Source organism: Girardinichthys multiradiatus, chromosome 20 (assembly GCF_021462225.1).
Source record: "Girardinichthys multiradiatus isolate DD_20200921_A chromosome 20, DD_fGirMul_XY1, whole genome shotgun sequence".
In the NCBI taxonomy this organism is placed as follows: domain Eukaryota; kingdom Metazoa; phylum Chordata; class Actinopteri; order Cyprinodontiformes; family Goodeidae; genus Girardinichthys; species Girardinichthys multiradiatus.
Window position 1 is genome coordinate 25,922,603 of NC_061812.1, and position 16,543 is coordinate 25,939,145.

Genomic DNA, 16,543 nt, shown 5'->3' on the forward strand with positions numbered 1-16,543 from the left:
ACCCTGGATGGGCAACAATGATCCAAATGAACTTGTGGTCTTTGTAAATCTTGTTGGTGTTATTCTCATCTCAGTTGTTTTTACAATACCCGGAATTAGAAAACAGATATTCTGTCAGTGTCAAGTGCAGCTAAATTAGGAATCTTTGTGTTATTTTCATAAGACTTCTTGAAAATGTAGTTATGCTTACTTAAGAGTTTTTCACAATTCATTCAAAGCTTATTGTAGTTTCTAATTAAATAAATAATTAATACACTCAAGTGGAGGAGTTTATGTATCTCAGGGTCTTGTTCACGAGTGAGGGAAGAATGGAGCAGGAGATTGACAGACGGATCGGTGCGGCTGCCGCGGTAATGGGGGCGCTGTGCCGGTCCGTTGTGGTGAAGAGAGAGCTGAGCCGAAAAGCGAAGCTCTCGATTTACCGGTCAGTCTACGTTCCTACCCTCACCTATGGCCATAAACTTTGGGTCATGACCGAACAAACGAGATCCCGGATACAAGCGGCTGAAATGAGCTTCCTCCATAGGGTGGCCGGGCACTCCCTTGGAAATAGGGTGAGGAGCTCGGCCATCCAGGAGGGGCTCGGAGTAGAGCCGCTGCTCCTCCACATCGAGAAGAGCCAGTTGAGGTGGCTCGGGTATCTATACCAGATGCCTCCTGGACGCCTTCCTCGGGAGGTGTTCCAGGCACGTCCCACCGGGAGGAGACCCAGGGGATGCTGGAGGGACTATGTCTCTCGGCTGGCCTGGGAACACCTTGGGCTCCCCCCGGAGGAGGTGTCTGGAGAGAGGGATGTCTGGGCGTCTCTGCTGAGTCTGCTGCCCCCGCGACCCGGTCCCGGATAAGCGGAAGATAAGCGGAAGACGACGAGTACAATTATAAATACATCAATCAGACATACCATTATAATATGGCAAATTTTGGCGCAAGCAACAGTGATGAACCGGTGACAGGGTGAGGGGTGGCCCGAGCTCACTAATGCGCATGGAGAGTGAAGGCTGGCCCATGTGGTCAGAATAAACAGGTGAGTTATTGTAGCTCAAACTGCTGAAGAAGTTCAAATAGACTCATAAAAAGCTGTCAGATCAGTACATTACAGTTTGTTGCACATAGGGCAGCATAGCCACAGACTAATGAGAAAGCCCTTTTTCAGTACCCTGCAAAAAAATCACAAATGGTTCAGTAATGGTTCTAGGAGCTAACTTGGATTCCAAGGACTCTAATCCAGCATCTGTGGGATGGGCTGGTCAAAGAAGACTGATCCTGGAGGTTCCACCTCACAACTAACAAGACTTGAATGATCTACTGCTTACATCTTGGTGCCCGATAAACACTGCACCTTTGGGGGTCTAGAAAAGTCCATGCCTTCATTAAAAACGATCTATTCTTTAACAGTATTTATTGAATCAATGTCATGTTGGACTCACCAGGCAAGGTGTATGGATCACTACGAGGTGACAAAGATTTCCCATCACTTTCCAAACTGTAATCACAGCTGACCTCCTTCTGTTCAACTGAATGTAGATGCTTCAACAATTCATCTTCTTGTATCTCAGTCCAGCAGAACCACTGATTGGTCTCCGTCTTCCCTGTGGTTGTTGTTTTGGCTGGATGACTGGATCCTCCAAAGTACAGGTTACATGTTGTATCATGTTTCACAGATCCAGGCAGAGAGCAGATGAAGATAGCATACTGCCCCTTAAGGTATTGAACACTCATTTGTGGTTTTAGACCTAGAAAAATGTATGCAAAAGGCAAAGTAAAAAAATTTTAAAAAAGACTTTTGAAACCGAGTTCATGCTTAGATTTTTTATGAATAAAACTAAATGTGAATTTCTTTGACGAATGAAGCTGTCACTTACCTATAGTGATGTAGGATGTATCACTGTGGGGAGATGGAGAATCTACAACTCCATTTTTTACAATGTAATAACATCTCACTTCAACCACAGAGGATGAACCTTTCTTTGCCATCCTCAGCAGCTCAGTTCCTGTAAATGTGTTCATACAAGGGAATGGTGTCTGGGTTCCACTGTTCACATAGAAATGACACTTATGCACAGAAACACGAGCTGGAGCCTGACAGCTTAATGTGACTGAGTCTGTTTCTGTTATTGTTGATGAATTCACCGTCAGTTTAGCCTGAGGAAGAACTGAAACAGAGACATAGGATCAAATATTTAGTTGCTGCATTAGAACGTAACATTACTTGTGAGAAATTATTTGTTAATCCGTATATAAAAGGAAATATATTTTAACTACATCCTTTGTTTAAGACATTAGGTCACTTTAATAGCACATAGTAATAAATTACACAATGATAACAAGCTCAACATGTAAAACATCAAAAACTGACCTTGGACTCGCACCTCATGAAAATAACCTGTTTGGGAAATGTCAGCAAGTTAAATTCAATCTTTATTTATATATATTGAAATAAGTTATCTATAAACTACTAATTAAGTGAGACATTTAAAAGTCATAATCAAGAAAAAGTCATACTTAATGTAAATATTTTTAATTTCAAACTGCATGTCCTTCACAGGATATATTGCACAACTGAAGCATACAGGCAGTGCGAACAAACCAAGTAATATTGTGTGTGTCTCTGTATTTATCAGCAAAAATTCACATTGATGTTGAAAGCAAGTAGAAAAGTTAACTTACCCAACAGGATGAGAAAAACTAAGCCTCCCGTCATGATGAAGACGGACTTAAACTGTTCATAAGCTTTCAGAGAATAAAGAGCCTCTGACTGAATAACGGTGAGAGTGTTGTACTTGCAGGAAAACCACAGAGAACATCAGAGTGACTCAAAGATAGAGCCCACAAACACACACACATCTTGGTCAAACGTTCCAGTACATGTTTAATATAGAGTAATTGTGCAGGTGGCTAAGACTTTCAAAAATACAAGCTCTCTTTACTTCTCTTTTTCAGTTGGTTTCTCATCTACACACAGTTTGACTCTTCTTCCTCAAAGTTAGCATGTGAATCTTTGTGTTTGCAAATAGAACTGAGAGAAACCATCATCCAGCACGTTCACATGGTGTTTTTGAATGTTCACATTCTGCTGCAATTAGCCCCCCTGTGATCCTAAACAGAATTAAGCAAGTGGAGAAAATGGGTGGACGCCTCACACGATGTGTTATCAACAGCTCCAACATAATGTTTTTTGCAACTCCTTATGCCTGTCTCTTCAGAAGTTCTGTACCGAATGGGAATAATTTTAAATCTAAATAATGTTGGACTTTAATGTAGTTTTCAACCAGTAGCTTTCAGATGTCAACTAGTTAGTAAGTGGAGTCTAGCTGTGTGTAGTATGTTCTTGTTGTTTTAGAGAATATTAGTTGCTAATCAAATGTGTGAGCATTTACACAGCAATGACCTGTTTGAAGAGTTTCAGTCAGGTTTCAGAGCTCATCATAGCACTGAAACAGCTCTGCTGAAAGTCACTAATGATATTCTTATGGCCTCAGATAATGGACTTGTGTCTGTTCTGGTTCTGTTAGATCTCAGTGCTGCATTTGATACAGTCGACCATAATATTCTCTTAAAAAGGCTGGAATATGCTGTAGGGATCAGGGGAACAGCGCTAGGCTGGTTTAAATCTTATTTGTCTGACAGATTCCAGTTTGTTCATGTAAATGATAAATCATCTTTAAACTTCAGGGTTAATTGTGGAGTACCACAGGGTTCAGTACTTGGGCCAATTCTCTTCACTATATATATGCTTCCAATAGGTCAAATTATCAGGCAGCATAGGATACATTTTCACTGTTATGCTGATGATACTCAGCTTTACTTATCCATAAATCCTGATGAACCCAACCAGTTAGATAGACTACAAGCATGTCTTGAAGACATAAAAACAAGACAAGACAGAAGTTGTCGTCTTTGGACCGGAGTCTTTAAAAAAGAAACTGCTGTCAATCACTTAACCTGGATGGCATTAAATTGACCTCCAATAATAAAGAAAAAACCTTGGTGTTATTTTTGACCAGGACATGTTGTTTAAATCCCATATTTAACAGGTTTCTAGGATTTCCTTCTTTCACCTCCAGAACATTGCCAAAATTAGAAATATCCTGTCCAGGAGTTACGCTGAAAAACTAGTCCATGCATTTGTTACTTCAAGGCTGGACTATTGTAATTGTTTACTATCAGGATGTCCACAAAATGCAGTTAAAAGTCTTTTGTTATGGTTTGCAAGATATAGGACCCTAGAATGCAGACCAGAAGGCAGCATGTCGGTAAGTAAAAATTTAACAAAAATTCACTCCAAGAAGAAGCAGGAACAAAACAATGAACGGGCAGGCAGAACAGGCAAAAAACAGACTTGGCCAGGCTGGCGAGACAGGAGTGGCATGACTACAGGACAAGAACATTTTCTGAATAATGTTTCCGCGACGAACAACTGAACAGGAGTGTATATATGGAAAGTAAACCAGGTGGAGCTAGGAGACAGATTTGTTTGAAGCAGGTGAACCAGATAAAGACAATTAATAGACAGAACAGAACGTGGCTGGAGCAAGAACAGAGATACTTGAATACAAACAAAAACTAAAACATGACCAGAAAAATAATAAACAGAAGCATGATTCAAAACCTTTGAGAGAAATATAAGAAAAACCCAAAAATCAAAAAACCAAACAACCCCAAATCATAACACCTTCAGCTGATTCAAAATGCTGCAGCAAGAGTTCTGATGAAAATTAAAAAGAGAGATCATATTTCTCCTATTTTAGCTTCCCTTCATTGGCTCCCTGTTAAATCCAGAATATAATTTAAAATTCTCCTCCTCACATATAAAGCCCTTAATGATTTAGCTCCATCATACAACAGAGATCTGATTGTTCCATATGTTCCTAACAGAGCACTTCGTTCTCAGACTGCAGATTTACTGGTGGTTCCTAGAGTCTCTAGAAGTAGAATGGGAGGCAGATCCTTTAGTTATCAGGCTCCTTTCCTGTGGAACCAGCTCCCAGTTTTAGTCCGTGAAGCAGACACCCTGTCTACTTTTAAGGCTAGGCTTAAAACTTTCCTTTTTGATAAAGCTTATAGTTAGAGTGGCTTAGTTTATCCTGAGCTATCTCTGTAGTTATGCTGCTATAGGCTTAGGCTGCTGGAGGACATAATGACCACTTTCACCCCCTTCGCTACATTCACACAATACTCTCCAATTTTGCATTATTTGCTGTTATTTAAAATTTTAACTTTGTTCTCTCTCTTTTCTCTTCCTAGAAGCTTCCTAGACCAGGTGACTCTGTGACACCTGGCCTGACTCTGTGACATCTTTCTGGAGAGGGGCATCGTCCAAGCTTCTGCTGGCTACAACTTAATGCTCACCCTCTACCAATGATCCACATGGCCCTGTCTTTCAGTGTTTAACCCTTTCACTCTCCTAGACATGGCAATTGACTGAGCTTTTACTGTAACTAATTATATGTGCTCTCTTTCAGACTCTAACCTTGAAAACTGGCTCAGAGTTTATCTGTTCTTTCTTTCTAGGTGAAACGACTAAAGGAGCTACATCCATTAACATTTACTTTTCCTTCCCATAGAAAGTACTCCTGGATCAGTGCTTCTTTGTTCTCTTTGTGTCTCTGCTCTGTTCTCTCAAACCCCCAGTCGGTCGTGGCAGATGGCCGCTCACACTGAGCCTGGTTCTGCTGGAGGTTTCTTCCTGTTAAAAGGGAGTTTTTCCTCTCCACTGTCGCTACATGCATGGTCAGTATGAGGGATTGCTGCAAAGTCAACGCCAGTGACTGTCCACTGTCTCTACATGCTCATCCAGGAGGAGTGAATGCTACAAGTCACTGACTCGATGCAATTTGCTGGGTTTCCTTAGACTTTTTATCCAATTTGAATAAATAAGTGAATCTGACTGCACTGTTCAATGATTAGGATTAATTGGAATGTATGTACCTGGCTTTTGTGAAGTGCCTTGAGGCAACATTTGTTGTGAATTGGCGCTATATAAATAAAACTGAATTGAATTGAATTGAATTGAATTGAATTGAATTGAATTGAATTGAATTGAATTGAATTGAATTGAATTGAATTGAATTGAACAAACAGCTTCATGAAGACCAAGCAACCACACAGACAGATCAGGGAGAAAGTTTTGATCATTTCAGAGACCACTGCTCAATCTGTTATCTGAAAATGGAAAGAGAACGGCAAAACTACATACCTACCAAGACATGACTGTCCATCTAAATGGACAAGCCAGAAAAGGAGTGAGCTAAGAGACCCCTGATAACTATGGAGTAGCTGCAACGATCCGCAGCTCAGGTGGGGCACGAGTATGACATGATAACTGTTAGTTGTTCACTCCACTTTTCTGACCTTTATAGAGCAGTGACAGGAAAAAAAAACATTGTTGACAGAAACCCAACAGTCTTTTGAAGTTTGCCACAATAAATGCAGGGAACACAGTAGACATGCAGAAAGAGGCTCCTCTGATTAGCCCAGACCAACTTGAACTTTGTTGGCCCACATGCAAAAATGTTATGTATAAAGGGTATCTACCACTGCACATCACCTTGCCACCACCATGGATGGACTGTCCACTGTGAAACATGGAGGTGGTAGCATCATTGTGTGGAGATGTTTTCTTGGTCATAGTTGGTCATACTTGATGAGAATTTATCAGGAGTGGGCAACTCCAGTCCTAAAGTGTCCTCCAACTTTTAGAGGTGTCCTTGGTCTAGCACACCTGAATAAAATGGCTGAATTACTTCCTCAGTATGCAGTGAAGTTCTCCAGAGTCCTGCTAGTCATCTAATTATTTGATTCAGGTGTGTTGAAGCAGTAACACGTCTAATAGTTGCAGGACACTGGCACTTGAGTATTGGAGTTACCAACCCCTGAAATTGATGGAGCAAAATCCAGGGCAGTCCTAAAGGAAAACCGAATTAGAGACATAAAAAACATGAAATTAGGTTAGAGGTTTACCTTCCAGCAGGACAACAGCCCTAAACATACAGCCATAGCTGCAGAACAATGGTTTACAGCAAAGCATATTCATTTGTTAGAACGGCCCAGTTAAAGTTCATCTACAAATTGGACCTTATGAATAGGATGCCATCAAAGTTCATGTATATGGAAAAGTAGGCAGACAAATAATTTTGGCATTACAGTGTATGTTGTTCTAGAGACAGTCCCCAAAAAACTTGCAGTTGTAATTTTAACAAAAGTTGCTTGTCCAAAGTATTGACTAGGTGGACATGAATACAAATACACACCACACTTTTCAGATTTTTATTTTTAAAAGAATTTGAGAACCATGTATCATTTTCATTATTTGCTAATGTGTGCTGTATTATTACAGATAATCACTCATTGAGCTGTGTTATAGTAAAATAACACAATGTGCAAAATTTAAATCTGCCCTGTTCAACACTTTTGCTAGATGCTGTACCTATTTCTTTATGATCTTGGCCCTTGGTGGAAATTAAACCTGCTGCTAAACAGAAGAGGGTCACATCGCAAGCAAACTCCAAATGCTTTCTTTGCCACCAAGAATGAGAGTGTATTTCAACCTGGAAAGACTCACAAAGAGAAGACAGGGATGCAATTAGAAAAGTTTATTAGTGAATGTTTATTTATTTGGTGCTCGGACCACAGTGGAAGACTTGAATGCTGAGAATGACATCCGCTTGAATGAACATCTTAGGGTTAGATTTAGAGATATCTTCCCCCCATTGGGATCCGATCCTGGTGGTAGAGTGGAGGCCTGAGGAGATTTGGTGGAGGAGGGTCAAAGCTCACCTGCAGAACGGAGGGATCCATGGATGAAGATCTTTTAAAGTGGAGTCTTGAAGGATGATTGGCTGAGGAGAAATGCAGACTTGACGCTGATTGGTGGAACAGAGCCTCATTGAGGAGTAATTAGACGAAGCTGGCGGTGATGGTGAGTTTTCCATGTTGAATTTTTGTTTAAACTCCATGTGTAAACCTGCTTCATACTGCAGTCGATCTGTTCATATTTAAATCCATGCCAGTCTGACAAATTGTTTATAAGACTAATCAAAATACCTAGTGAGCTAAAACCTTTGTAACACATTTTACGCTGGAAGAAATTACCTAAAACATTAGCAGGAAGAAAACTAACAGGAATGTTTTGATTTCATTTTGGTTTTCCAATTACCCCTGATGACTGTAACAAATGGGATGTTTGTGAAGCACTACATACATATGTAATCAACATGTTCAACTCATTTATAGTTAATTTATTTATTATATGATCCATTTTAGTGAACAAGTAAATAAAAACTGAGTGTAAACAAAAGTGGAGTTCTGTATTCTGGATCTCCAGCAGCAGATTTATCATCACTCTGTGAAAATGAAACACAGCATTAATTCTGACTAAGAGATCACATTTATCATCATACTAGTGAGAAAGTGCATATTTGAAGTTTATTATTTTGTGCGAACAATGGCGTCATCAGGTGGCCGGTTGTGTGGCTGGTTGTGTTTGATCTGCTCAGAGTCACATTTGCTGTTTACTACATCATTAACTAGGTAAAGTGAGAACACTGTCACTCTACAAGCAGCTCAGTTAGAAAACTATATAAAAGGCAAATTAGTTCTATTGTAGAAACATAGAAAATCTGTTCCTGTGTCCCAAAACTTAAATAAAGTCAAATCCTGCTGAAACTAGGATAAACACAAAGCCTTAGAAAAAAAAAACTTACCAAGGATGAGTTTTGCAATTGTAGGCAACAATGGTGGAGGTTTCATCACAATCAGCCTACAGATGATTAAACATTATGTCAGACAAAATAGAGGAAGAACAGTTTTACTCCAAGACACTACAGTCATTACATTTTAGAGATTTAAAAACAGAGATAATCAGCAACTCACCATACTTATCCCAGCACCTGTAAGGAACCTAAAACACAATTTAATGTTGAAAACTTTGTCCACATTACACGAGGAAAATCTCAACATGAAAATATATTTCTAAAATAATGTTCTGTTCGTTCTAAAATTAGGGGAGAAATCTAATGTTGTTTTTATCTATTTAAAGGGATCTTCCTGCAGCAGCAAATCTTTCTCTTTGCTTATAAATGAGGCTATCTCTATCAACTCTTTAGGATTTAATGCTCAGACAGCTTAAAAATATTTGGTTTTGATCAATTTCATCATTTTATTTTCCAAGTTTTGAATTGATAAAATGTTATTCCACTACATTTTTGAATTGTCCACTGCTGCCCAGACTGTGTAAAGCTTTAAAAAGATTTTAACCCTCACATGTTTTGTGGCTGTGTGAATTTATTATAAATTCCAATGGTTCATTTAAGTTAGAACAACAAATCAAATGTTTATTTATTATCTGTCGGATCAGGAAAACAAGCTTCCAACAGGTTTTCATATATCAAGTTTCAAACACTTTTCTGACATGCAGAAAGAAAGAAATCCCTTGCAAGGTTGACACAATGTACACTGCTCAAAAAATAAAGGGAACACTCAAATAACATTCTTGATCTGAATGAATGAAATATTCTCATTGAATACTTTGTTCTGTAAAAGTTGAATGTGCTGACAACAAAATCACACAAAAATCATCAATGGAAATCTAATTTATTAACCAATGGAGGCCTGGATTTGGAGTCACACGCAATTAAAGTGTAAAAACACACTACAGGCTGATCCAACTTTGATGTAATGTCCTTAAAACAAGTCATAATGAGGCTCAGTATTGTGTGTGGCCTCCACGTGTCTGTATGACCTCCCTACAACACCTGGGCATGCTCCTGATGAGATGGCGGATGGTCTCCTGAGGGATCTCCTCCCAGACCTGGACTAAAGCATCCGCCAACTCCTGGACAGTCTGTGGTGCAACGTGACGTTGGTGGATGGAGCGAGACATGATGTCCCAGATGTTCTCAATCGGATTCAGGTCTGGGGAACGGGCGGGCCAGTCCATAGCTTCAATGTCTTCATCTTGCAGGAAGTGCTGACACACTCCAGCCACATGAGGTCTAGCATTGTCCTGCATTAGGAGGAACCCAGGGCCAACCGCACCAGCATATGGTCTCACAAGGGGTCTGAGGATCTCATCTCGGTACCTAATGGCAGTCAGGCTACCTCTGGTGGGCCCATGGAGGGCCATGCGGCCCTCCAAAGAAATGCCACACCACACCATTACTGACCCACTGCCAAACCGGTCTTGCTGAAGGATGTTGCAGGCAGCAGATCGCTCTCCACGGTGTCTCCAGACTCTGTCACGTCTGTCACATGTGCTCAGTGTGAACCTGCTGAAGAGCACAGGGCCCCAGTGGCAAATTTGCCAATCCTGGTGTTCTCTGGCAAATGACAAGTGTCCTGCACGGTGTTGGGCTGTAAGCACAACCCCCATTTGTGGACGTCGGGCCCTCATACCATCCTCATGGAGTCGGTTTCTAACCATTTGTGCAGACACGTGCACATTTGTGGCCTCCTGGAGGTCATTTTGCAGGGCTCTGGCAGTGCTCCTCCTGTTCCTCCTTGCACAAAGGCATAGGTAGCGGTGCTGCTGCTGGGTTGTTGTCCTCCTACGGCCTCCTCCACGTCTCCTGGTGTACTGGCCTGTCTCCTGGTAGCGCCACCAGGCTCTGGACACTACGCTAACAGACACAGCAAACCTTCTTGCCACAGCTCGCATTGATGTGCCATCCTGGATGAGCTGCACTACCTGAGCCACTTGTGTGGGTTGTAGAGTCCGTCTCATGTTACCACGAGTGTGAAAGCACCACCAACATTCAAAAGTGACCAAAACATCAGCCAGAAAGCAGAGGTACTGAGAAGTGTTCTGTGGTCTAGAAGCTACACCTGGCCTGACTCTGTGTCTACTTGTGACACCTTTCTGGAGAGGGGCATTGTCCAAGCTTCTGCTGGCAACAACTTAATGCTCACCCTCTACCAATGATCCACATGGCCCTGTCTTTTAGTGTTTAACCCTTTCTCTCTCCTAGACATGGCGATTGACTGAGCTATTACTGTGACTAACTCTCTGTGCTCTCTTTCAGACTCTAACCTTGAAAACTGGCTCTGAGTTTATCTGTTCTTTCTTTCTAGGTGAAACGACTAAAGGAGCTACATCCATTAACATTTACTTTTCCTTCCCATAGAAAGTACTCCTGGATCAGTGCTTCTTTGTTCTTTTTGTGTCTCTGCTCTGTTCTCTCAAACCCCCAGTCGGTCGTGGCAGATGGCCGCTCACACTGAGCCTGGTTCTGCTGGAGGTTTCTTCCTGTTAAAAGGGAGTTTTTCCTCTCCGCTGTCACTACATGCATGCTCAGTATGAGGGATTGCTGCAAAGTCAACGCCAGTGACTGTCCACTGTCTCTACATGCTCATCCAGGAGGAGTAAATGCTGCAAGTCACTGACTGGATGCAATCTGCTGGGTTTCCTTAGACAGAAAAACTTTTTATCCAATTTGAATAAAAAGCTAACTCTGACTGCACTGTTCAATGGTTAGGATTAATTGGAATGTATGTACCTGATTGTTGTGAAGTGCCTTGAGACGACAATGTGTTGTGAATTGGTGCTATATAAATAAACTGAATTGAATTGAATTGAATTGAATTGAAAATGAATTGAATTGGTCCCCACCTGCAGAACCACTCCTTTATTGAGTGTGTCTTGCTAATCACCAAAGATTTCCCCCTGTTGTCTTTTCCATTTGCACAACAGCTGTGAAATTAATTGTCAATCAGTGTTGCTTCCTAAGTGGACAGTTTGATTTCACAGAAGTTTGATTTACTTGGAGTTATATTGTGTTGTTTAAGTGTTCCCTTTATTTTTTTTGAGCAGTTTATATTGGGTAGGATTTTAAGAATGTTAGAGCAAAAATGTCTTCTTTAGCTTAGCAAATATTGAAATTAAATGTATTTTTGAACAATATAAGATTATAAGAAGAAATCTGTTTTTTAATAGGACTGAATAAATGTTTAGGAGAGTGAATGTAAAGCAGGCAATAGTAGCAGTCATGAATACACTCGCAACATCATTATTAAATTCAAATAATTCTATAACTTCTTACCTCCTAGAATGCTGTTTCTCTGTGAAAAAATAAAAGGGGAAGAAACATAAAATAAACTTATTTGCGTTAGATGTTTTAAGTTAATCAGTCCTTAAGTACTTTTTTTAAATCACGGCAGAAAACAAACTAATAAAGACATAAATGTGACCATTTCATTCTCACCAGTTCTGCAGAGACTGAAGAGAAATGTTGCTCCACACAAGATGGCACCCAAAGTCAAACCTGCTCCAACGCTCCATAAAAGCATCTCAGCATTAGAAGAGAGACATGTCCAGTGTCTACCTGCTGATATATAGGAGTTTGTTACATAACTACACAAGTCAGCTGATATGGGGCTGTGACTGCCTACCTAGTAACTCAGTGGTCTAACAGCGGTGGATTCGTAACCAGTAAGTAGTGACCAGACTTCTGGTTTGTAAACAAGCTTTATTGTTCTAGTGTTATTTTCAATCTGCTGAGCCTGCTGTGCCATCTGGAGGTCAACTGAACGTACATTAGATATTGTCACTGGAAATACACTCACCGGCCACTTTATTAGGTAAACCTGTCCAAATGCTCGTTAACTCAAATTTCTTATCAGCCAATTGCATGGCAGCAGCTTTATTTTCTTTGCATTCTGGCTTCTGTATAAGTTGATAATCATGCAAATAAAAAGGTGTCATTTAGTTTATACTTTGGAAAACCTTGGTGCTGCAGAAAATATCACATTTATTTTAATATTTCTGTCATCATTTTAAAAACCGTGTATTGTTTTCCTATACCTATATAGTTCTGTACTACTTTGTGTTGATTTATAACAAATCCAGTCAATTACAAAGCAGCTTGAGAAATAATCAAGGTGTTTGAATTATATCTCAAAATATTATATGTTGTAAACCATGGGTTGAGGAAATAAAGACACCTTGGCCTGTACATTTTAATTGAGTTGTTAACTCATATATATATATATATATATATATATATATCATGTTGTTTTTCCACTTAAAAGGAGTTTACATTAGATTGCAGTGCAAGAAATGCCTCTTACATTTTATAGTCAAACTTAAAGTTAAAACATGAAACTGCAAAGCTTTCTTTGCACGTTTCTCAGATTAAAATGCCATAAAGCAACATTAAACTATATTAAAATAAGTTTGTTTATGTATACAGACAAATATATGTGTGTTTATATATATATATAGATTCTTCGAAATAGCCACTCTTTGCTTTGCTTACTTCTTTGGTATCTTAGCATTTTCTCTTATAGTCATAAACATAAGGAAAACCATTAAATGAGACTTTGGATCGGTAGTGTGGATTTTCATACCTGATATGGTTGAAGTGGAAACACTGGTCTTGCTCGTTGTCAGCTCTGTGGTACCTAAAAACAAAACATTATGTACCACTATGAAAACAACAATTTATTAATTGGTGGACATATTACCAAGCATTCATTTCAGAGGAAGATTTTTTTTTACAGTCAACTGTACAAATAAAAACATACCAAAATAATTAAAGCACTCAAACTGTGACGTTCTGTGATTCTCAGAATGTGAAAGTCCATTATACTGTGCCTTGCTGAAGTATTCATCCACATCGTGACCATTTTCACATGCTGTCACATTAAAGTATAACCACAAATATTAACATGATTTCTCACAACATAAAGAAAAGTTGTGCATAACTAGACAGAAAATGAAACATGGTTTTCCAAATTAAAAACAAAACATAAAGATCTAAAAATCATGGCATAACGTTATATTCAGCTCTCCTGACTCAACACTTTGTAGAACAGCCTTTTGAAGCAGCTCTAGCTTCAAGACATTTAAAATATGTCTCTACCAACTTTGCACATCTAGAAACAAAAATTTGGAGAGCATCTGTAAATAGATGAAGTTTTCATAGTGATGTGGAGACATAGTTTTCCACACCACATAACATTGTCGTTTGGACATGTTGGCCAGAAAAGTTAAATTTGGTCTCCCACCTGACCTGATGACCTTATGTGATCAACAAACACAAACTAGTGAATAACTGAAAAAATTCTGTTCATCTCTGCGGCAGCTCACAGAGTTACCACCAACCTGTTTAGGGACGTCTTGATATAAAAGCTATCTACCTGACCTGTCTACTGTGGTCCTTGGATTGATACTGAGATTAAACTACACACCGATGGACTCTGTCCAGTAATTAGGTGCCATCTGAAGGCAATTGGTTACACCATATTTTATTTAGGAGTTATCAGTGTATTAAGAGCTAAAACCAAATGTACAGCAGACTTATTGATTTATATATAAATAGATCATTTTAAAAAACGTGTATTGTTTTCCTATACCTATATAGTTCTGTACTACTTTGTGTTGATTTATAACAAATCCAGTCAATTACAAAGCAGCTTGAGAAATAATCAAGGTGTTTGAATTATATCTCAAAATATTATATGTTGTAAACCATGGGTTGAGGAAATAAAGACACCTTGGCCTGTACATTTTAATTGAGTTGTTAACTCATATATATATATATATATATATATATATATATATCATGTTGTTTTTCCACTTAAAAGGAGTGTACATTAGATTGCAGTGCAAGAAATGCCTCTTACATTTTATAGTCAAACTTAAAGTTAAAACATGAAACTGCAAAGCTTTCTTTGCACGTTTCTCAGATTAAAATGCCATAAAGCAACATTAAACTATATTAAAATAAGTTTGTTTATGTATACAGACAAATATATGTGTGTTTATATATATATATAGATTCTTCAAAATAGCCACTCTTTGCTTTGCTTACTTCTTTGGTATCTTAGCATTTTCTCTTATAGTCATAAACATAAGGAAAACCATTAAATGAGACTTTGGATCGGTAGTGTGGATTTTCATACCTGATATGGTTGAAGTGGAAACACTGGTCGTGCTCGTTGTCAGCTCTGTGGTACCTAAAAACAAAACATTATGCACCACTATGAAAACAACAATTTATTAATTGGTGGACATATTACCAAGCATTCATTTCAGAGGAAGATTTTTTTTTACAGTCAAATGTACAAATAAAAACATACCAAAATAATTAAAGCACTCAAACTGTGACGTTCTGTGATTCTCAGAATGTGAAAGTCCATTATACTGTGCCTTGCTGAAGTATTCATCCACATCGTGACCATTTTCACATGCTGTCACATTAAAGTATAACCACAAATATTAACATGATTTCTCACAACATAAAGAAAAGTTGTGCATAACTAGACAGAAAATGAAACATGGTTTTCCAAATTAAAGACAAAACATAAAGATCTAAAAATCATGGCATAACGTTATATTCAGCTCTCCTGACTCAACACTTTGTAGAACAGCCTTTTGAAGCAGCTCTAGCTTCAAGACATTTAAAATATGTCTCTACCAACTTTGCACATCTAGAAACAAAAATTTGGAGAGCATCTGTAAATAGATGAAGTTTTCATAGTGATGTGGAGACATAGTTTTCCACACCACGTAACATTGTCGTTTGGACATGTTGGCCAGAAAAGTTAAATTTGGTCTCCCACCTGACCTGATGACCTTATGTGATCAACAAACACAAACTAGTGAATAACTGAAAAAATTCTGTTCATCTCTGCGGCAGCTCACAGAGTTACCACCAACCTGTTTAGTGACGTCTTGATATAAAAGCTATCTACCTGACCTGTCTACTGTGGTCCTTGGATTGATACTGAGATTAAACTACACACCGATGGACTCTGTCCAGTAATTAGGTGCCATCTGAAGGCAATTGGTTACACTATATTTTATTTAGGAGTTATCAGTGTATTAAGAGCTAAAACCAAATGTACAGCAGACTTATTGATTTATAACAAATCCAGTCAATTACAAAGCAGCTTGAGAAATAATCAAGGTGTTTGAATTATATCTCAAAATATTATATGTTGTAAACCATGGGTTGAGGAAATAAAGACACCTTGGCCTGTACATTTTAATTGAGTTGTTAACTCATATATATATATATATATATATATATATATATCATGTTGTTTTTCCACTTAAAAGGAGTGTACATTAGATTGCAGTGCAAGAAATGCCTCTTACATTTTATAGTCAAACTTAAAGTTAAAACATGAAACTGCAAAGCTTTCTTTGCACGTTTCTCAGATTAAAATGCCATAAAGCAACATCGGTAGTGTGGATTTTCGTACCTGATATGGTTGAAGTGGAAACACTGGTCGTGCTCGTTGTCAGCTCTGTGGTACCTAAAAACAAAACATTATGTACCACTATGTTCTGAGTCACTGCTGTTATTCTGATATATATATATATATATATATATATATATATATATATATATATATATATAAATGTCACACGTAAAATAGTTTAAAGCTAATTTGAAACCTTTGTTTCTGCAATCTTTACCATTACACAACCAGTATATGTCAGACATTCTGAAAACTACAATTTATTGATTGGTAGACATATTACCAAGCATTCATTTCAGAGGAAGATTTTTTTTTACAGTCAAATGTACAAATAAAAACA

The 16,543-nt window shown here is 38.6% G+C and overlaps 1 protein-coding gene across 4 annotated transcripts in view; it reads right to left on the reverse strand.

Annotated features, from left to right (window-relative positions):
• LOC124856471 overlaps nt 1–15,417 on the reverse strand; it is a 28,008-nt gene extending 12,591 nt beyond the window's left edge. Inside the window, exons 1-5 of one of the 4 annotated variants that reach the window (XM_047346891.1) lie at nt 2,668–2,823; nt 2,357–2,383; nt 1,863–2,153; nt 1,428–1,733; nt 806–1,349 (exon numbers count right to left, since the gene is read on the reverse strand). In XM_047346891.1, coding sequence (XP_047202847.1) covers nt 1,303–1,349; nt 1,428–1,733; nt 1,863–2,153; nt 2,357–2,383; nt 2,668–2,701 — 705 coding nt within the window. In that variant the 5' untranslated portion in view covers nt 2,702–2,823 and the 3' untranslated portion in view covers nt 806–1,302. Of the gene's footprint in view, nt 1–805; nt 1,734–1,862; nt 2,154–2,356; nt 2,384–2,667; nt 2,824–14,898 lie in introns of those variants that run through there. The other 3 variants (XM_047346892.1, XM_047346893.1, XM_047346894.1) reach the window with 3 other exon arrangements.
• Nucleotides 15,418–16,543: the final 1,126 nt, after the last annotated feature.